This window comes from Macrosteles quadrilineatus, unplaced genomic scaffold (assembly GCF_028750875.1).
Source record: "Macrosteles quadrilineatus isolate MER2022 unplaced genomic scaffold, UCM_ALF_1.0 Scaffold_9__3_contigs__length_116548681, whole genome shotgun sequence".
NCBI lineage: Eukaryota > Metazoa > Arthropoda > Insecta > Hemiptera > Cicadellidae > Macrosteles > Macrosteles quadrilineatus.
In genome coordinates, this window is record NW_026542602.1 from 107,897,659 (window position 1) to 107,921,322 (window position 23,664).

General features: G+C 33.2%; 2 protein-coding genes across 12 annotated transcripts in view; one reads left to right on the forward strand and one right to left on the reverse strand.

Annotated features, from left to right (window-relative positions):
* The window catches only part of LOC129002180 (solute carrier family 12 member 1-like), an 83,819-nt gene extending 80,608 nt beyond the window's left edge, over positions 1-3,211 (forward strand). For all 5 annotated transcript variants that reach the window (XM_054429791.1, XM_054429793.1, XM_054429794.1 and 2 more), the window contains one exon: positions 94-3,211. In XM_054429791.1, the coding sequence (XP_054285766.1) occupies positions 94-229 (136 nt within the window). In that variant the 3' untranslated portion in view covers positions 230-3,211. The remainder of the gene's footprint in view (positions 1-93) is intronic.
* Positions 3,212-8,124: 4,913 nt separating this feature from the next.
* The window catches only part of LOC129002446 (dmX-like protein 2), a 205,566-nt gene continuing 190,026 nt past the window's right edge, over positions 8,125-23,664 (reverse strand). For 6 of the 7 annotated variants that reach the window (XM_054430251.1, XM_054430254.1, XM_054430249.1 and 3 more), the window contains 8 exons: positions 20,615-20,698; positions 17,444-17,504; positions 16,748-16,842; positions 14,964-15,083; positions 14,213-14,357; positions 13,682-13,899; positions 13,173-13,373; positions 8,125-10,517 (listed from right to left, as the gene is read on the reverse strand). In XM_054430251.1, the coding sequence (XP_054286226.1) occupies positions 13,173-13,373; positions 13,682-13,899; positions 14,213-14,357; positions 14,964-15,083; positions 16,748-16,842; positions 17,444-17,504; positions 20,615-20,698 (924 nt within the window). In that variant the 3' untranslated portion in view covers positions 8,125-10,517. The remainder of the gene's footprint in view (positions 10,518-13,172; positions 13,374-13,681; positions 13,900-14,212; positions 14,358-14,963; positions 15,084-16,747; positions 16,843-17,443; positions 17,505-20,614; positions 20,699-23,664) is intronic. The other variant, XM_054430253.1, reaches the window with a different exon arrangement.

Below are 23,664 nucleotides of genomic sequence, written 5' to 3' on the forward strand. Positions count from 1 at the left end.
GATAGTAGAGGATTAATGAACACTAACACTCTATAGGCTCTTGTTTGACATCAACGCTATACGACTATTTCACTTTTTGGTTGATGTTTGCAGGACGTTGCCAATGCCAAGGAAGAACGTGGTGACAGCAATGTTGTACATGTCCTGGCTGGAGGTGATCAGTCGAGACATGCCTCCGTTCCTGTTTGTGAGAGGTAATCAACAGTCAGTGCTGACGTTCTACTCGTAAACATCTCCGAGAGCTCTCTCACGTCACTCACTCAGTCTGCAGCGACTGCATCAGCTCTTCGGGTGTTGTCAGGTCCACAGTAACAATGCTGGCCTGATCAAGTCAGGGTGTTTGAATCATCGGTCTGGGTTGGTACTTGTTGGTTGTATGGAGTATCTTTTTTACAGCAACCTACAATAATTAGGTTAGGTTTGGTTTACCACTGTAATTTTACTTTGACTATTGTGAGAAGTAGACATCTCATTCCCAAGTTAAACTTGTTGTCAATTTTATAATGTGAATCAACGTTGTTGAATTGAGCAACTGACTGAATGTGCTGCTGCGAATTACTGATTTATGTCTCATATTCAGACTTTTTAATGCTATTACTCCTGAAAACATGTTTTTGGTATGTGATAAATTGTTGTAGTTTCTTTTATTTTTGTAAATATGTCTTCTCAGGAGTACTAAGAAACCCTTCAAAACAGTACTTCATACAACCAATAAGTACCTCTGAGTATCTGTTAAATTTTCTTGTAACACTTACTGTTTCAAATGTAAATCCCTCTAAGAGAACCTGACTCACCCTAACTAAGCGCCCACCTTTAACTGTAGCACCTAGCTTCCCTCAGTGGTTGTAGTTCTTCTCAATCAAAACCACGTAATGTATGGTATTACGATCCAAACCTTGTAACTTGTAACCTTTTAAAGCTTTCAATTATTTCAGGGTAACGTAACAATTGGTATTTAAAGTACCAACATTGTTTATGGATAAGCAGAATTTTTGAAATAGGTATTTATTGTGCTCCAAGAGCTACCTTTGTGTTCCTGTTGCTTTCAAAGAAGGATATTTTAATTTATTGTACATTTGTTCATAAACACTTGGTAATTGTACTCAATGGTCGCTATAAAATAATGATTGTTATTAATTGCATGATGAAATCTGTTATCACCTTTGTGAATAAATGTTAACATATTATTAGGTGTCACTTTGAAAAAGAACATTGTTGTTAACATTATTGATGTATGACATGATAATTGTCTGAAAGAAATCCTTTGAGAAAATGAGCATAAAATAACCGTGGAAGATAAATAATATATTTGTAAGAATATAACAATTGCATAAAAAATATATGAATTTCCGAAATTTAAGGTTAGCTAGCTGGTAAGATATCAGGTGAATCGAGTGTTATAGGAATAGCTGTGCTCTTGTGTAATGTTGTTATTTCTTAGTACAAATTATTTGGTTGAGTTTTGATTCCAGTATTTTTATTGATAGATGTACACAAGATAGTACTACAGATGCCAGTTGACACTCAGGGGAAGGGATTAAGTTTTTTTACATTAATAAAAAAAAACTAACCTAGACAATAAAACAAACTGTGACAGGTGCCTTCCCTGAATCACATAAAGTTTTAATATTATTTATTTTTTATGATTGGAAAAACTATTTGAGATCTAAAACTGTTAGTCTCTTTAAATTAATTGAATTTAAAATCCTAATTGTCAATTGGCTTGTATTTCCTTAAGTTTTAGTATCTGTTAATATTATATAGTTACACATTGTAAATATTGTACTAGCAAACTTGTTATATTCACTTTCACTTTGGATCAATCTGGTTTATGTGAACTGTTGGTGAATATCTTCCTGATTCAGATAACAATTTATTCAGTCACAATTATTTTGAATTGTGAATGATTAGTATTTAATTTATCTATCCTATAATTATTGATAAGTTTGGTGGTTCTAGAATCATCTCTGAAGTCTAATAATAATCAAAATCAACTTTACAGTTTGTACTTATGCTGTAAAGATCAGCCTTTATTTTTTATACTTGTAAATAACAGTGTTTAAACCCCCCCCCCTCTGTGGTGTTTTATTCTTTATATCATTGACAGTGAAAATAATTGTATTTGTGTGTAATAAAAAAACTCTTATCAGTGTTGAAAAAATCAAGAATTGCAATAAAATTTATCAATGTTATCTTAATAATGAAAGAAATTATGTTTTATATTTTTAATTACCAATGTTAAAGTTTCAAAGCTTATTTCTCGCAGGTTTTTTTTAGATTTAGGATAGTTTAGAATTCTTTATTCACAATATACTTATTTATAAGCCAGTTACTGCCTAAGACACATTGCCTTAGAGCTTTTCTAAATATTTCTAGATTAGAAATCACATTCCATTTTTATATGGAAAATCACGCTCGCCGACAGATTTTGTAAAAACAACTTGAAAACAAGTTAGTTAAACTAGCGAAATCATAGTTTTTATTTTTGTAGTTTTGCCAGATGATGAAATATTTTTCAGTAAATAAATAGACAATAAATGATTGACTACGCTTATAAAATTGTGAACCATTGTCTACTCATGGTCCAATAACAGCCTTATGCCTAAGCCATTTCAAAAATTCAAATCCAATTAATTGAAAAAATGTTAAACCAATTTGAAAATTTTATTCTTGTATTAGTTAGTGAATATTTATAGAATTTAGAACATTTTTTTAATGTATTCCTTAGTTTTAAACTTATCTTTGAAGTCTTTTATTTAAAACACTGGGAAAAGTAGTTAATACTTAAAACTAACTAATACACACAATATAAAGCAGTTTTACATTAATTAAATATTAAATTATCTAAAAAAAAACAGCATATTATTATAATAATACTGTTGTAATGATAATTGTTGACTACTGAGTGATTTAGTTACTTTCCATAAATATGTACTGTCTTGGGTTTTCCTATTTTTGCTCAGTGGACATTTTCATTAGTAGTTCCTATATGCGCAAATAGTTTTTGTAATTTTATGTCAACTAAAGTTAGACTTGTAAAATTGTTATATCCAGGGTTTTCTTTGTTATACCTTTTTTTTTTAATATACACTTTAAGTTTTTGGTTTATAAGGTTGCCAATTTAAAGTGTTGGTTAGTTCATTTATTTTTATTTTATTTGTCTGTGTTAACAAAACATTGTATTCTAATAAATCATTTTTAATTCATGATAAATTGTTAAGAGTGTACTTTTTCAAACATCCTTGGGTTTATTAAAGAGCTGGGTGGGGACGCGGAAAGGCCTCCCCAGGCAAAATCTCCCGTAAAATTAAATTTACAGTTGAATAAAGCGATAACAACCAAGAAAGTTGATGTTTTGTTTTCTGAATAGTGTTGTTAAAGTAAAAGAATTGTTCATCCATGAGTTAACTACTTCTTTGATTTAATAGTATATTTCGTACCTAGGGCCGATAATGAGGTTTTGCCAGCTCGTCTCGAACTTAAAAGTATCGAGAGCTGCAAAACGATTTCGACGAATTTTATTACCAACACTATTTATTACCACTATTCACCACAATAATAATGCACACTGATAGTCAACACAACTACAACTTAAAGGTTAGGCTATGTGAAGAAATAATTTGAGGAATCAGCAAAAATAATAATAAATAGTTGCTAGGCAGCGGTGACAAAAACAATTCTATTGCGATGGTATGGATACTGATTGTGTATTTAATATGCATTCATATTTGTCCAAACGTTTTTTTTTTTTTTTTTATTAAATACCAAGATGTAGTTACAGATGTGCATGAAATTGAATCATGGTGTACCACAAGGCAGTGTTCTTGGACCTATTTTGTATATTTTGTTCACTTATGACCTTCCATGTACTCAGGACATTACAGTCGCAACATTTGCAGACAACACTGCTTTTTTATCATCAAATCAGGATCCTATTCTGGCATCATCAAACCTTCAGGCTGCATTAGACGATTTGTCTCAGTGGCTATAGAATTGGAAAAATCGAAGTAAATGAAACGAAATCGTAAGTTACATTTACTATGTCAACAAGAACTTGCCCCCCAGTAACATTGAACATTGAATAATGACTTGCTTCCACAAATAACGAAGTTAAGTACCTTTGTAAGCATCTCGACAGACGGTTTACATGACATTCACACATTTGGAACAAACGACTTCATATAAATTTGAAAATAAACAAACTAGATTAGCTAATGGCAACTAAGGGACCTACAGTTTATAGTAGAATCCGAACCACATTTTTTTCCTTGGTATATACGAATTGGTCTAGTTATCAGGATAGTACTGTGGATAGTAGTAGTATTCACTCGTACGGACGTTAATCCACACCAGGGAGTATCACATCCACAGTGCAGGCCTATAAATATCCACAATTTGTGACCTCCTAGTAGCTGGATTACAGGACAACGCCACAGTCCCAGTCTCTGGGGAACCACTTCAAACTCAAACATAGAAATAGTTCAAAGTTTTCAATCCAAAACACTAAGAAAAATTTTACAAGCGCCTTGGTTTGTCACAAATAAAGTTATTCATCAAGATACAAAATTATCCTATATTAGAGAAGAAATTAAAAAAACCAAGCGAAAAATATCAAAGAAAGCCATCAAAATTTCCTTGCAGTTAACCTCCTCGATAATAGTGAAGTAGTGATATAGGCTCAAAAAAAATAATCAAATAGACCTTCCAAATTGTTTCTAGTTAAATTTGTTAGTTTTTGTATGTTAGTGCACTTGATGGAGTGTAACTATACAACTAACCCGTGTTAAATTGTCATTTAATTTACTTATTGTTCTAGTATAGAATAGATTGAAAATAAATACTTGTAAAAAAAATTAGAAAAAAGCAGCTGATTTTGCGGCTTTAGGGATGTAAAAACCTGCTCAGTCCCCAAATGATGTTGACAGCTGGAATGGCCAGCAAAAGGTAACTTTCAGCCACCAATTGACATGTAAAACAGCTAAAAACATCATAGCGTGCTGAAATAGTATAACTTACTAGTCCTGAAAAAAAGTGTTTGCCGGACGAGCGTGGTCGGTCCTTTTTTGGGATAACCATATGAGTCCTGTAAACACATTTTGGACGAGTGACGTACGCCATACTACTAAGTCCGTATAAATCCTTACATATTACCACCAACTAAAGGACTAAAAATTACTAGTCATAACCTCTAAGAGAGGTTATGTTTTTTTTTATAACCAGTAACCACTCATTGCCACCCAAATACAGTATAATCAGCTGATTGGTGTCCAGTAAAACTCATTACAGTACAGTAGTACGGCGGCAAACAGCTGTTTTCTGGACTAATAAATCCTTGCGTGGGAAGTTCGGCAAAATAATATAGTGTGGCGTAAACATAATTTTAAAATGTACTTTTATAAAATCTCTTAAAACCCACTTTTGATTAACATAAGTAATTACAAAACATTTTTCAGCACTAAATTTATTTCTTATTTTTTAGCCAGGGGGGTGCAAGTGTGCACCCCTGAGGGCGCCCATGAAGGATGCCAACTTTGTAGGGTGACTGTAGGAAAGGAAAAGTATATTTTCCAATGTTATTGACTTGACTCTATTCAACACATGAATAGTACTCATGTTTTATTGAATAAAGAATTGACTAGCGGTTTGAGATATAATTTAGACCTACCTAGTAAAACTGAAGATTGGTAACTGAACGAGATTGCATTAAGACAACACTACCATTTAGTAAAAAAGTATAGTCTGTTCTAAAACGAGAGTAAAGCAGCAGTCTCCATACAAGGCACACTACCAGCTAAAACTACCAACATTCCAACAATGATTATCAATCATTGCTTATTGCTGACTGTTTGGATAAGTGTTTTTTTTATGCCATAAAGATACAATTTCAAAGCCTGGTTGTTCTTTTGATTTTGAACAGAGTATCCTTTTTGACTATGTGAGATAATAAAATTTATTGTTTGTTACTTGGGTATTATCATTGACAATTGGATACTGAAGTTGTATTAATAGTCAAAGGTATTATAGCGACCACAACTAATTACTAATTACTAATAACCTAACCTAATGGTGGACTATGTTTTAGGTTAAGGGAGAGTAGGTTGGGAAGATTTTATTTAAACTAATTAAAATCTTACTAGGTGAACCCCGTCGAAATTGACGCTTACTAAAAGGCATGCACTTATTCATCTAACTACGATAAGAGTGAAATTATCAAAACGTTGAGCATTTAGCTTTGTTTAATGAGTAATAAATGAACGTAAAAACAATAATGACTATTGCATTAGCTACAAAATATGGTTATCTTTCAACAAATAAAATATTTCCAGTACCGTATGTCCTCATAGTTATTATTATGATTTTAGCTGGTTTCCCTTTCTTTTGGAAGAACCTTTAAATAGTATTTAAACAATATTATTGGTGGATCTTTTGTGGTGTACATTTCCGTGATTTCATCAGCGCAAAGTGCAATGCAGATATTAAATCTGTCCTTTTATTTGCGAAAAAAAATCTGTTTCTTGAGAAGCCACTTTCTTACTTCAAAGGGAGGTCTACCCTTAAGCTGTGTAAGTTTTATTTTTTTATTTTCCTTTGTCACGCCGGACATCACACAGTACTTCTGTGCCAACGAATAACCCAGCCTCAATCACATAGTTTTGTCAATATAATCTCTCTTCGGGATATTCTTGGTGTAGTGGAATATACTTAAAGTGAAACCTGGTTTTTATTATTGAACTGTTAGGGGCCACGTTTTAAAACGCTATTTTCAACTTGTTAAACTTAGCTTAGGAGTGAGAATTGAAATGATGTTTTAGGGTAATAATGTAAATTTTAACTTATTTGAAGTTGCTACCAAAGTAATGCGGCACTAACCAAAGAATATTACTTTTTGTCTACAATTAATGGCCTCCCACAAAGTCAAACTTTAACTTAGTTTTACAAAAACCAGTCTATTCGGTTAAATATTTTTAATTGCAAGAGGTAAAATTTAGAATCAAGAGTTTTCACTACACGTCTTAAGAAGCGATTCAAGGCAAAAGAATTAGCTGTTTCTGACACTATTTGTAGGGACTGAATTAGATTATAACATGTTTTCTTGTGGTTAAAGGATGTTTCTGATTTCCTATAGCCTCATATACCCACCAAATTGTTTGCATTTTGTTATGTTAACCCATTGGGGAAGGAATTAATGCGCTACCTGCAGCACCTACTGGCGGCAATTAATTTTACCGAATTTGTAGACTTTTACTCTAACTGCTATAGAAAGAAAACCTTAGGTAATAAATTAATAATTCTTTCACCATTTTGGTCACAGTAAAATTGTCTACAGAAAAGTGGTAATTGGATAGTCAAAGTTCTAAACTAAAATATATATATATATAAAGATTATAAAAATAAAAAATTTTAAAAACAATATTTTGAAAGTATACTTGATATACAAATTCCAAGATTAATCCAGAAACCAAATAACACTACTATTATAAAGTTCAATCGATTCCCTACGTAGAAAAATCAAAAGTTGTGTGCTTTTATAAGTAATAACATTAAAAAAAAATTGTTTGTTTACCTTACCGCAGCTGATTTTTGGTGATATGTGGTTTCCATGGCAACACAAAATTGTTTGTTATTCGCTAAAATAAATGAGTAAATACGCAAATTAAGAAGCAAGATATTTATAAACATTATAATAGTAAGAAGAAACAAAAAGGGCGAAAAACAATAATAACTAAATAACTAATGGCGCTGCCTAGCGGTGACACAGGCGGCACTCGTAAGTCGGCCGCCGGGCCTGCAGCGGCCGTACGAGTAACGCTCGTAAGTCGGCGCCAATGGGTTAAGAATAACATAACAATAGAACACAACATATTAATAGAAATTTTTTAAATTCTAAGTATTTTTTTAATTTTAAAATTTAATTTTTTTCATTGTGAGAGGTCATTATTGATTAAAGAACAACATAATCTATTCTTTAGTCAGTTATTACTGCTTTACTTCAGTAGTACTGCTAGCTGTTTTTTCCACAACTTCGAATAAGTTATATTTTTACAAAGTGTGTTAATAAATTAAAGTTTATTAATTATAATTTACATAGCTCGGGATCCAAGGTTCAACAAAACAAGACACAAATAACACTGTCCAGTACGTTATTTACTGACATCACCATTTTACACATTTCAACATTATATGTACATAAACAAGAAGCAGTTAAATATTTTATAACTCTAAACTTTGCTACATGACATTACAAACCGCTTAATATAATTGTAACAGTCCAATCCTGTGCCTAGCCTACAAGGAATGATGCTCTCTGTCCTCGGATGGTAACTTGAACTATGCTTGGCGAGGACGTTCTAAACTAACGCTTCAATAATACATTTAAAATACTTTAAAGTAACACAATATCGATTCGGTCATTTCACTCAAACCAAGTTACATGTTGAGCATATCTGATTTAAAACTTAGCAAACTGGTGATGGCAATATTAATGACACAAGACAAAATATTGAGTAAAAGATTGATAATTTTAATTATGATTTTTGTTAAATATAGGTTTAGGACCATGATTAAAATGATTGTACTGTAAAAGCCTCATTGTATTAAGTAAAATTATTTGTTTGCACTATCTTTAAAAAAATAATAACGAATACAAAACTTAAACATGTCACAAAGACAAAAACATTCCTTCTATCAATAAATTAAGCTGCAATAATTCAATTTGTAATGTTAGCTACAACGATGAAATAAAATAATAAATAAAATACTAATGTTAATCCCCACACTAAAGTCATTAAAATAATTGATATCATCATTCCTTCAGGAAGGTGTTAATTTTTGTTCTTTATTCCATCCAGAGTGCTCAATGCAAAAGTAGAAAACATTAACGAGGCTTTCAGAAAACTGTGCCTAAGCACTAAAAACCTTTTCAATGGATGTGCACTGATAAGATTTAACATTTTTAGAGACTCGTGAAAATGAATTAGCACTCTAGCAAGGAATAAGAAGTATTACATTTGTTTAATAATAGGTTCTATGGACAATTTATGAATAAGGGCACTCAAAACATCCAAAACTCACATTCAACAATTATTTTGGTTTATATCTTTTTCAAAAATTTTTTAAAGTGCTAATACAGTAATAATACAAAAGAAAGTTTTTCGAACAAGATATATAACATGGCAACTTATATGTTGAAAACAGTAAAAAAGTATAAATGTCTTTTTATTAGACTACCAGTGATTTTATCATCATTTGTGTTACATTTTTGACCTCATTTAACAACACTTAATCACTGTACTGTATCAACAATCAACACACACCACGAACAATTAACCCAACACCATTGGCTAGGTAAAGCGAAGAATTTAAGCAGATTTTTCTACATTGACTTAAATTTCCTTTAGCACAGCACGAAATTGACTTCCAAAATCTTGGATCTAAGAGAATCTCGAATGTAACAATTTGTGAGTCTGGATGTAGTGATTAGAGTGATTACAATAGTGACTATGATAACAAGTGCAACAACCATGCAACTAGAAGCTAAGATAACAACGGTATTGTCTGATTCTCTGTCGAGAGTGCAACGGCGACGAGCAAGCGATGTACAGTGCGCTGTGGTTACAATAGTACAGAGAAACTCAACAATAGCCATAGACCTCTGGGTGTATTACCATTACGAACTCGGAGGCGGATATCTCTGTACTATTGATGTGAAGAAAGTGGATGCAAATGCAAGTAAATACAGCTGCAAAGTGCAGAAGAAGGACTTCGGCTTTCCCCTCGAGGGGAGTGATACAAACACTATTTTATTATCTGTTAAATGCCTTAACATTATTGCTTCTCACCATCACCTTTGGGGAAAATAAACTGGTAAATGAATGACGGACGATCGTTAGCTTATCGTATTTACTAGCGAACAATTTGTGTTATTAAACATTTAATAACAACAAACCGTTTGAAATATATTAATTGATTTACAACAAAGATGAACATTCTTCTTAATAGAATATTTAACAGTAATAACAAATAAATAAGGAAAACAAAACATGGCCGTATTTCGCTGAAAAGCCACAAGGACCTGGCAAAGTTTGATTATGATACAGGGCAACTGAGCGACCATTTCAACAGTTCAGGCCTTTAAACTCAATCGATAAAATAAATGGAATTCTCTCACAGCCAACCTATTATAATAAATAATCATAACTCATCTTTTAACACGCTTGACGTTCTTATAATAAAATAATACAAGATATATTAAACAATCAACAAACATCTATCAACTTAACAACTACATGACTTTTTAACAGTTTCTAAAAACTAAATATAACACTAGATAGATACAAAATAATACAATGTTCCTATGTGGGAAAGAGACCCCTGAATTTTACATATTTGACACCATATATTATATCAACAATATTTAATATTGTGGTAATTAATTATTTAGACTACTTAAACTAAATGTGAAGGCGAGAGTCGGTGCACCATCGTTTCGTTGAACTTGCGCCTACTTGCTGCAAAATCTGAAAACATTCACCATGAATAAGACACCTAATACATCAGTTTGTGTAACCAATCATGCTTATAGCATTTTCCTATTGCAGGTTACCAATAAGTTGTGTTGTAAACATCAGTTATTACTTCAAGTACTAAAAAATACCCCCGCCGCAGCAAACCTGCCGTCTAAGCGAATTTCCATTTGGCCGAATTGATTTTCAATTGATCTATTTAAATAACATTAGGTTTAACGAGTACCTAGGTTTGCTGCTACAAGGAAACTAATAAAGTAGTGTGTTTTTAGTAAAATATTGATAGCTTACTATAAAATAAATAAATTTGCCAAGTTTGATCAAAATATATCCATAAACAAGCAAACTACAACATTTTACAATATTCTCCATAAGAATAACATGGGAATTTTAAATTTACCATTTTTTTTTAGTTTTCTCCGTAACCAATAATCGTACAAAAACACTTTGATATACTGAATTGTTTGTTTTTTTAAGCTCTTTAAGAAGGTTTGGAGAAAAATTGGGAAATTTTGTGTTTTGAGGGTAAGAAGTGAGAAAAACCAATTTTTACCCCATAAAACCCCCCATAAAACCCTGTTCCCATGGTCCGATCATGCTGGATCGCGAACTCATTCAAGTTTATCCCGCCTTACACCTACAAACCAAATTTCATCAAAAACGGATAAAAATTACTCAAGTTATCGTGTTCACGAACACACATATATATATATAAATCTATATGTATATATATATATATACCTATTAATAAACTTAGTACCCAAGTAAAATTATTTATTAAAATATTTACTTTATTAAATATTTTAATAAATAATTTTACTTGGGTACTAAGTTTATTAATGTTTAATCTTTATTTATATATAGTAGCCCTATTTTTCTATTTTTCATATATATATACCTATATATATATATATATACATATATAAAAATTTGAACGAATGGTGTTTTTGGCTTCTGGGGACATTAAAATGAAAAAGTAAATCGGTCCCGGGCCTAAGTCTTACCATGAGACCTACGGTAATAGCTACTTCTCTATAGGGAAATTCGCTAAAAGTAATGCAACTATGTACACAGAATTATCTTAAACAGTAACAGCTGATTGAATTGTAAACATTGAAAGATGACCCTTAAAACTACATTCATGCTGAGAAGGGGGTCATTCAATGGCCTTATTAGACACACACACACACACATTTACTAAATCTGGTTTTTTTATGCTTGTATACGCCAGTGGCATTTTTGTAATGAGGTAATTTCAAACACTTTTAAGGCAAATCGGTCCAAACCCATTAAAGTTTTGTGGATGTGCCGGGGATTGAACCCGTCCCTCCCGCACCGAAGTTCGAGATGCCAACCACTAGGCTAGCAACACAACCAAAAAATTTCCAAAAAATTGGCTTAAAAATTTCTAGGAGAATTCAAGACAAATTTATGAATATTAAATACTACTATAAGAACCTTCCTTTAAGCTTTATCACACTGCTTTTCTTTTAAGCAAAATCTTTTAATAAAAGATTTTAAACCATACTTCCTTAAGATTTTAAACCATCACATAATGTATTGAACTGCTGTATTGAAAAAAAAAAATATGTAGGCACTTAAGAAATTGTAGGCTTAAAATGGTATTCTTCATTTTATTCATTAGCGTGTATGCACTTTTACTTGGGAAAAAGGAATGATATTATACTTTGGTCTGTAGTATAAAAATTGCAGTTTTGGTGACACCAGTAATTGTCTTCCACAATCGCGGCAACATCTGTATGCGTATCTTGCTGTCTCAGCGACAGCAGTAATCGTGGCAAAATTTGTAAGCAAACTTGCAGTCTCTTCGCCATCGCACAGCGCCGCTGATTGGCCTTTCAGCTAACTTTCATGGCAATATGGAAATTGTGTAAGATTCTGTTTTCCTGGAATTTCAGGAGAATAGACACCAAGATTCAAACAATTTGTGTAGCATTCCCGGGTTTACTTACTTACTTACTTCCGCAGCTCTACAGGCCTTGGTGGCCTTTGGCTTCTGCTACAATTCGCCTCCAATCGCCTCGATCTTGCGCCATCTCTTTCCAATTCCTCACTCTCAACATCCTCAGGTCATCCTCCACCTCATCAAGCCATCTTCTTCTCGGCCTATCCCTTCTCCTAGTCCCTTCCATGTTCTGGCACAATAGTTCTTTGGGCTGTCTTCCTTCAGGCGTTCTCTCCACATGGCCTAACCAACTGATCCTTCTTGCTTTGATGAAGTGCACAATATCCTCCCCTTGCAAAATCTTATTTATTTCAGCATTCTTCAATATCCTCTATCCATCCCCTTCCTGGATTTCCGGGTTTCCTGTCCTGTAATTCCCGAAGAGTAGACAACATGATTCATATAATTTGTGTAGGATTCCCAGTTAACTTTGCATTCCCAGAGAGCATCACCATGAGTTTAAGTGTGCCTCTCTCACCAGACTCTGACACAAACAGGTTTTGAGTTGCACCTCAGACCTGACTGATCCATCTATGGTGGTGTCTCCTGGCCCAACCACTCGGTCATTGATTAGGCAAACAGCCTATCATACTAACATAACTGGTCAAAGCTTGACTCCCAGGTAGAAGCAAATGCCAGGTATACTTTCAAGTCAAATTGGTACCTATCTACCTAGTACATACCTAGTATAGTGAGTGCACTGTGAGTTCCCGCTCCGGCAGCTGGCGCACCTTCATGGAGCCATCGGCGCCACAGCTGAACAGTCTGGCTGCGCCGTCCACGTGTAGCTGCGTCACGCCCTGGCCAATGTGCTTGAAGAAGGACGACCGAGCGTGTTCACCAGGAAACGAGTACAGCAACTGGTGAATACTCAAACCCCACACCTCAACAGACAGTCACATACGACACATAGATTAATTGTGCTAATTACATACACATTTTCATTTTTATAAAATTAGTGAGAAAAGTAAGCCTTCACGATGCTACAAGTAGTCAACATTACAATATTAGCAATATTCATTTAGAGTGAATTTGAAGGGAAGGATTTTGGTAATTAAAAACCTATTAAAAAGTATTGCTAAAATATTAAGTTACATTTCAGTAAAGTCAAAAGTGACTGTAGTACTAATTAAACTTTTGCCAATAAATATTTAGAGATTCACCCATTTTGCATGTATATCATCAGACTTACCTTGATGTCACCATCTGCTGCCCCGGTGACAAAGAACTCCTCAGCAGGATCAATGGCCAGACACTTGACAGGACTTTCGTGAGCAACAAAGCGGTGGCGAATGCTGCGTTGTCGCACGTCCAGTATGCAGACATCTCCCTTCTTGCCTGCGGAGATCAGGAGCTGGTGCTGCGGCGCAAACACTATGCTCGAAGCACCCTGATCGTGACAGGTGAATGCTGCGAACATTGAGTGAGATTAGAAAGAAGTAACATGTTTTAACATTAGATTTGTGCAACGACACTCCAGGGGGCATATTTATGAGTGATGAGTTTTAAACCAGATGAAAGCTCTGTTACTGACTAAAACCAGCTGGTTCCTTAGCCACGATCAGTTCATTTCACTTGGACCAGGATCATTGTGCTTATTTAAAGTCAAATAACAACTGGAACTGGGAAATATCATGAGAATGAGAGACTAGATGTGTATGACTGTTTTAAGCCTTTGGTTTTCCATCAAGCTGTGGATATTAAGACGTAGAACTGAGCGTACCTGCAATGAGAGCTTTTTTCTGAGGCAACAGTGTATCCCACATTGCAACGTTCTTGCTCTCAGAACTGTGACCAGCTGTGGCGACCAGACTACACGAGCCCAAGAACACAAAGTCACTTGTCAACTTGTTGTGGCACTGGTAGGTCTGTAAACAAACATGTACAAGGTTAATAGCAATTAGTTTGCGATAAAAGTTAAATGATTTTTGTTATGGAGTAAGAGGCCACGGCAAAGTTTTCTCTGCACTGTTTTAATGTTTCACACTGTACAGCCATTTGTAAGAAGTGGTTCGAGGAAGAAAATAAATTATCTGTACCTTGCAAGAAAAGTATCAAATCCAAAACTAACTAAGCTGACAGTTTAAACTCAATGAAGTGCTTGGATTCAATTCAAGGATGGACTTACAATGAAGGATTGACCAAATCTAGGTTCAATAATTTTTTCCGAGTCATCCAGCTTCATTTCTTGCAACATTCCGCCAAATATAATTTGGAGATTTATTGAATCAACTTTGGTACATTGTTGAGTGAATAGCATTGCTGTTAAACTCATATTACCATCACTTTGAGTGCTTATATATATTATTTTTTAATATCGCAGACAGTAAAAAAACTACATAACAATAATAAATCCAAGTTCTACAAATATAACCTATACAGTTCTTGCTTGTGCAATGTTTATTAGAAACTTGGCTTGAATCACTTAGTTAACCTTTATGACGATTTGCTGTTAGGCAGTAGTATTGACTTACAAAGAAAGGCAGGTTGCCACTAGCCAAAGTCCCAACTTGGGATTGGAACAAAGAGAGGTTTCCATCTCCATCTGCAACCCCGAACTTGTTACCATGCTGACTGAAGCGAACTCGTGTCACCTAAAACAACCAACGGTGCAAATTGGGGAATTAAAATTAATCCTTAAGTTTTGCTTTGCTCGCTTTTATAATGTGTTTTGAGTTTTGAGTACTTATTTTATTTTATTGCTACAGCCTGGACTGACTCTTTTCAATACAATGCTCGATCAAGTTAAGGGTAAAAATAAAAAATGACTTTAAGGCTACACTTGGAAGTGCGTACACACAGTACAACTTAGGCTACACTTCTTACCTATATACTTTCTCTTAGATTTTAGCTGGTAATAAACTTTCTTGGACTTCTTGGGATTTTTCGTAAAGGAAATATTTTTGTGATTATACTCATCTTGTCAGACTCAAAGTTAACATTTAATAACCCCATCAATGAAAATGGGACAATAAAGTAAAATTAACTATCTTTGACTATTAATAAAATTATACATTCTATTACCATGTTAAGGTTGTAGTATTATGTATTATGCTCAAGTATGTAGATTAACACTCTGTGTAGTTTGATCAAGCAACCAACAAAGTGTGCTGATATAATAATTTACCGATTCCTGTTTCATAAGCCAACTATTTAGCCATGTAATTACTCTTAACAGATTAGATTATTATAAACTAGCTGTTGTACCCGTGCTTTGTGACGGGAAGAGGACACAAAATAGAAAAGTTTTGATACATTTGTTGTATAAAATAGTTACACCCCTGTTCGTAACCTTATAACTTGACTAGCAGAGTACAGTCCTTCGTACGGGGTTGGCATGTGAGTATAAAATGTTTATTACAGTTATACTCAAGCTTTGCGTTTGCAATGAGGGAGGGCACGTTTTGATAAAATTTGCTTCTTTAAATTTACAGTATTCTATAGTATTACACATCTACCATAGCCATAATGTTCTACCACTTCACCTAAACAATAGAGAAAATAAATTATTAAAAACTCTCAAAATATCACAAATTATTCATGAAATTAACATAAACATAACTGTAAACAATCCTACTTTGACAGATCATTGCGTATCACAGTTTTTGTTGCTGCTTAGTTCAAATTCATAAATGCAAAAATATATAAGCCTAGTGCTACATCCTGTTGGTAAATCTTATAACTTTTTATTGCTTTTGCATATCATAGAACCAACTTTTTTAGTTGAACAGAAATTTTGGTTGGATTTTAAGGCAAAGATGAGTGAAGAAAGTGTGTTAGTTGAAGTGATTTTTTTTGTCTCACCTTTTTTCAATTACTCATTTTTCATTACTACATTTTTCAAATTACTCCAGGCTAGGTCAAAAGCAAAACGTTGCAAAATTATCACTTGGAAAAAATTCATTGGTGATTGCTGGGAGTTGAACCTAGGACATAGCAGACTAAGTCCTGGGCTCTACCACTAGACCAGCTTGCTCCCTGAAGCAGCGTATGCATGAGGCCAGCCAGGTTACCTGCCCCTAGTGTATTTACCTGAGGCAGGTAATCTGCCTGCTAACTTGGCTCTGGGTAGACACGGCTTTAGAGTTAAATGAATGAGATGACAGCTTTTGCAACAGAAAAAGGTCAGTTGGTTCTTTAGTGAGACGTTTCTTAAGTTTCCGAGGATCAAGAAGAGCTTGGTCCAGTTTTAAACTATCAAAAAGCTTCTTACATTTTTCAGAATGAAACTGGTGACCCTCTGTTTGCTAGGCCTCACCTTAGCGAAGGTGCCGCTAGGTCTGGCCACAGCTACGGACTGTGTGTGTCCCCACTCCCACATCTGCACTGACCCGTCCTGTGCTCCTGTCAGGTCTGACAACAGTACATTGATTAGTTAAATAAAAATCATCATTGTAACATTCCCAATGGGGTTGAATATAGACTGTTAAATGGAATAACTTTCATTCAGATTGTCTAAGCTTTGGTATATCCGTTATTGTTTCCGTTGTAGTAGGGGAGTCAAAAAATCATAATGTCCTGGTCAACTAAAATTCTGTTTTGAATTTACATTTGTTGTTAGCACAATTTTTTTTAGAATTAGTAAACCATATTTTTACCGTTTTTAAATTTGGAAACCATCATAATAAAAGTATTGTGCACATGATTTTAAAATCAAAATTAATAGCAGTTTGATAACTGTTCAAAACTGTATTTTAAAGCGAAACAAATTAGTTGTCTGCTAATAAATCATGAGTACAAGCTAATTAAACTTATGAACTTGAAACTAATAAAACAAAATTCAACTTTTTTGAAGGTCAGAGTTTCTAGTTTCTATTAATCTCTTTTTATGAACCAAAAAGAATTTTGATTTCTCTTTAGCATGTGGACTTTCCTAACAACTCATGAGATAATGTAAACACATAGGTATAATTAAATCGCCGAATGAATATAACTGATTAGATTTGTAACTTACACAGAGGAAGTAGAGGATGAGCACTGATTCTTCTGATGTTGTCCACTCGATGTTTTAACACCTAACAGCCAACAAACCGTACAAGTTAGCATAATGTAATGTAATTCTGCCTATCCTGAATAAATTTGCTGTAAAACAATATGTGAATTTAACTGGAAGGAAAATTAATATCGAAGCAGCTGTTGATATGAAAAAGATATGTAAATTAAATTAATTTATTAAAACTTGATAGAACTCAGTTTTAATCATCAGCTGAAATGTTTAACTACCCGTGACAACTTATTATAAAAACTTGTTTATCCGGAAAATTGTGATGAAGCAGTTGTTACTATGAATGGTTCCCGCAATGGCAATCAGTGTACACGTTTTATAGGCCAATCTTATATTTTGAAAACCAAAATCTTTAAATACATCCTTAATTTTGTATAGTTGAAAATATTTACCAGGTTATATTTTTACTATAAACCTTTACCCACTGTACTCAAACTAAAATTCAAAAGAATAAAAGACCACATTTAATTTTTGAGACAAATGACTTAAGAGCCATAAAATGTTCATGTCATAAGCGTCCTATACTATCAAATTAAATTTGTAACATCACAAATACTACAAACAACTTATACATTAACTATGCATTATGTTATGGCTAAACAAAACTTTAGTTATGGTTCTAAAAAACTAATCATTATAGATCCAGCTAAGGAAGAGAATTAGTTACATTAAACCCAACATTCTTACATTTTGTGGTAGTTATAACCACCTACACTATAAGCTATAACTAGAAAAAAGTAATCAAACCCTTGAAATAAATATAAAGAGAACCAAACATAGTTAGTATACTATATGTTAAACTAAAAAAATGTTAAAATACTATGTACAAACATACTTACAAACACGAAATAGGAATACAAAATAAAACTAATTAATTTGCAGCAAAAACTATAGGTACAATAAACAGAAAAAAAAAAAAAATTATACATACACAATTTACAAAATATTAACACCAATAGATAATTTTACATGGAAGCAAAGTAATCATAAGAATAAACTATACAAGGACAAAATGAACATGACTGCATAAAATTGAACTATAAAGGGCAGCTAATGAAAATTGTTTTAAACCTAAGAAATGGGGAAGAATGAGTGGTAAAGAAATGTAAATGACACAATATAGTGTAACGGTAGGCACGAGTGATGTACGAGTGAACAATTATAGTAAATTCTGTTTGTGTTGAGTGTCTGTTAGTTAGGCACAGAAGCAGAAGTGATAATAATTAATATTAACAATTGCTTGAGTAATGGACTATAGTTTCCTTACGATGAGACAAAGTTTGGAAGCAAATAGCATAGAAAGCTGTGCTGGGGTAAAAAGAACAACAGACTGAAACAGAGGCAAACCCTTTTATAACTAAAACAAGCTATGACTGCAAATTGTAATGCAATTACTTCTAACAAGAACTATAGTTTTGTACATCCAAATCGGAATGCACTTAGAAGTAATTTAATTCATATTAATTTCACAACTATTATTGTGTTATGTACATACTGTAGTTTTTATAATCACAGTATTTTTGAAATCCACAACAAATAATTCATTCGGTTCGATTTTCTTGATGGATGTAATTTATTTTTGTTAGGGTGTTCAATACAGTTAAAACAGCCTGCGTAAGAAAAATGTTGGCAAAGGTATTAAATTAATGTTGGTATCTTTAGCTTTAAATTACCAATTGGTTACAAGCTAGCTTTGGAATAGGCTATAGTATTTTTACTTAATGTAAACAAATATTTACACTAACCCTTATCATAGTGAACATTTCATCCTACATCAGTTTAAAAAAAAAAAACCTTTCAAGTTTTGCTTGGTTTTTAGTTTTTATATGTGAAAGAATTTAATCGTTATTAAAATATAATAAAATGAAATGTTTTTGGAAACGTATAACCACAAGCAACAATACTGTAGCTATTTATGTTTAACTAGCTTTTACACCAATTTTAGCCTGAATTTGAAAACTAATTTTAAAAGCTGTTTACAAAGATCAAACTAGACAATTGTACCAAATCAGCAGTAATGTTGTTTCTGTCAAAATCTACATATGCCTGTTATTTTAGGTTAGTATGATAAAATTTGCGTAATCAACACTTTTTACAGAGCATCCAAAATACAGCGCGACTCAACAATTATGAAAATCAGCCGCAAACGTTGATTGAGCCAGCTTAGCAATTTGGCGAGAAGAGCAGCGCAAGAATCAATAGAAAAATACCTTTAGTCGGATCATATAAGTGATATCCCCTTCAGTCTCAAAAGACATAACAACACGATCACTGCAAATACCATTCTCTGATTGGAGAGGAACTCCCTGTTGTGAACAACATACGTTAGTCTTGAAACGTAGAATAATATTCCGACACTTTGGGAAATTACCAAGCTAAGTTTTGCTTAGAAAATATTTTTGCTATGAATATTAAAAGATTATAGCACTTAAACGTATATCGCTTAAACTACAAGGCTTCCAAGATCAAAGTATCAAATGTTGGTCTTCAGGCGATGGCCACCAAGTATTTTGCCACTTCAACGATCAAGATTTTATTGTTAATATTACTCAACATTGTCTTGAATGATCTAAGTAGATACCAAAATAAAAGATAATGGGGGTAAAATCTTTGGAATACCATACGCTAAAAATAAGTAGAGAGAGTTTTGACTACAAACCCAAATAATTATTATAAAGGATTGTTTGCCTCTACTTCAAAGCAAAAAACAGAAAGCCCTTATAACATCAGGAATGGAAATCATATGTGTTTTTCTGGGTAGGTAAAAGAACTTTTATAAAAACCAAACCTCATTAAAGGAGAATCTTTTTCAAAGTAACCTTTGTACTGAGAAAAGTTTCAAAATCAACATTAAAAAGTATAATTTCTGATAATGAATGGACTACAAGTTATTTAATGTGTTTAACAAGATGTAAGTGTAAAAGTAATCCCAATAGCCTATGTTTGGATACATGTAGCCAATTTTCCTAGAAAATCTTCCACATCAAATATTCCACTAAATCTATATTGAACACACAACAAGTCTGAAGGGTTTACAGATTGATTGCAAAGCGGACAAAGCATCAAAGAATAAAAATGTTGGAAAAAGCTGAAGGGTAATAATCATGCAACAATTCTCACCGGCTTGAGTAAGTGATGACTGCGGTCAATGACCAACTGACAGAAAGCTGGGTCGTGCGACCCTGGGAAGGTCAAACCCTTCATCTGATTGCAGCAGACAGACAGACAAGCAGGGTGAGAAATGGTCTCAACACTCACCATTAAGTAACAATTGATTACAAAACTTTGGCAGGATTTAAATTTGTAAGTAATCACGCACATTGAGAATGACAGTAGAGCCAAAGACCATTTCCACCGTTGAATTGTTTAGTGTCGTAAAACCTGTTTTAGTGAGTTGACAAACACGAGCTCAAAGCTGAAAAGAAGGCTGCAAACATGCCACAGGCAATATCCAAAGTATTTATAGACTCATCATTTATAGAGATTTTCCTTTTAGGATTACTTGTTTTAAATTACCTTCTCTGTGGATGATTTTGGATATATAATAGAAAAATCGAAAAATCATAATGTTTTAGTCTTGAAATCAGTTGCCAATGGGCAATATGTGGTTCATGACAAAAGAATAAATCTAAATCATAGATTAACTATGGAATCATATTCAAATTTACACAAGAACATTATTTTGTTTCCATTAATCAACAAATTAATTGTATTGACTTATTGATTTACTATCAATTTAGTACTTGGTTAAACATATATAAATATTAGTCATTTTAACATAACTACTTTGATATCTTTTGCCTGTAACATATTTATCTTTAGAGTGTTAGTGTTAGTGACACAAGCAAAAAAGTCCAGCCCACAACATAAGTTAAAACTGCCCCAATATTCTTGGTTGAAATGTACTTTGTCAATAAGTAAGTCCAGTAATGTTGTCGAAAATGTGTAAGAAGAGAAAAGAAAAAAGTGGACAGAAGTTGAAGAAAGATGATTAACTCTTGATTTTACAAAACTGTTTACGAATCTACTTTTGAGATGATTGAATTCAGGTGACTCACCAAAAACTTATAAAAAAAAGCAGTGCTCTGCCTTACAAATTATTTACTGTTAAAAATAGTTCTTTCAAATTACTTTTAGTAATTTACAAAAACCTAAAAAACCGTGCACATAAACATTTTTGAAGTTGAGATAAATAAACTCCGAAAGGATCATTAAAAGAAACATTATCACAAAAAGTTTTAAGTCAGCCTGAATTCATTGTATAAAACTTCAGTTTCAAAAGTATTTACCATAGAGCTTATTCACTCGCAACCTCATTATTTTCTACTGGTTTACAAAGTGCAAGTCAACCAAGCACAGTGAGACACACGGACAGAGGAGCAAGAATCTCAAACTTTACTCAACAGCTGATTTGCTCTTACCAGCTGAGCCTTCCCCCCTCCCTTGAGGCTCCCCCCTCCACCCCCCATGGCCGCGTCCTGACACGTCTTCACCTGCTCAACAACCACAAAGTAAACAACCGGAGCCCACACAAAGTAATGGCTCCAACAAACCCCTGCAAAAACCACCCCTGGATCTTTGTTGAAATTATAAAAACAATCTCATGCAAATGCTGAGACGATTTTATTGTTGAATCAAAAAGGTATTCAGACCATTAATAACCTTTTTTAGGCTAGGATCTCATTTAATCAAATAGTCATTAACAACTTTTATGTTAAAGGTCATTGACACTTTACCAGCCATAAGATTTTCCCCCTTCTTTGCAGCATCAAAACCATTGCTATTAAACAGTTTGATACCTTTGATAGAAATCAATTGGAGTTGTACTTACAATAAAAATTGGAGATAGTAATTATTTATAAATTAAATTTTTTAATAGTTATACAAATATTTCCCATTTCATTGTATTTTAATTACAATTTGGGTTAAAACAAAGCGCAAGTCATTAAATTTTCTAAACTAACTTGTATTATTTTAGTTTTTCACTTAAAAGATATTTTTTTAATGTAACGTTTAAAAAATAATGGGCATTTACGGCTTATTGTCCAACAGAACTTAAAACCATTTAGAACTTAGATACAGCCTACAACTTAGAGCATATCTAGAGATTGGATGTTAAGTTTAGTCTCAAGATTCCAGAAGTGGTTTTATGCGGTTTTTGTGCATGGTTATAGAACATGCTTTAGTGTACTGAAGACAAATCACCATGGTAGTTTCAAGTTTGTGTTGCTTATAGATCTGAAATCAAATTTTTAATCAAGACAAAGCATTAGCGAATTAGACTAAACATAACTTGTGTAAAGTTGAGGTACATTGTCATTGTCAATAAAACTGTTCAAAGAATGTACAGTATGTACCGTATTAAAAATTTATTTTCTTATAGTGATTTTTTTAAAGCTAATTAATTTGTGTAAATACTTTTACCCTAATCTTGGTGTCGTCATAAGGCAACTACTCAAGTACCGTTCTAGTACTATTCATCATTTATTTTAGTTGTCCTAAGGGTATAAGAAGTCTCGAGTCATCAATAAAGATAACAAATAGTTAATTTTCACACCCACACAGGATTATAACAAATATCAACAAAAAAATTAAAAACCAACATAAAACCCCAAGAGCAGAGGGAAAAAGTTGGTGGAAGTGCAGTCCAGACCAGTTTTTATGAAACTTGTTTTACAAATCAAATCGTTGCTATTTTGGCTATACCCTGGAATATAATCCTTCCTGAATCCCCTTTGAAAGCAGGTCTTTGCAGTAGATAAGACAAATGTTGTAAAAAATATAGTTGTTAATTTGACAGGTAATGAATCATAATGGATCCATCCAACTTCAAAGAAAAAGACTCCGAATCAGTAATGTCAAAGTGCAATCTAGGCCAAAGAGAACAATTTCAATAATGCAATTTTTATTTGTCTCCGCTTATATTGGAAATAAGGAAAGGTATCAAAAACCTTTTGCAAGATTAAACAGTTCTATCCAATGGATCACTTAAAACAAAACAAAAGTCAACTGAGGACTCAGCAACAAACAACTTCATGGAATTAGGCAGGTCTATAGCATCACATGTAAGAGCCTAATTATGCGCGGCCACTCGAGTAGCGCACGACCGTGACTGCTCAAAGGGTACTTTTAGCAGGCCATGTTATCATGTGAAGCTTATTAAGTGACGC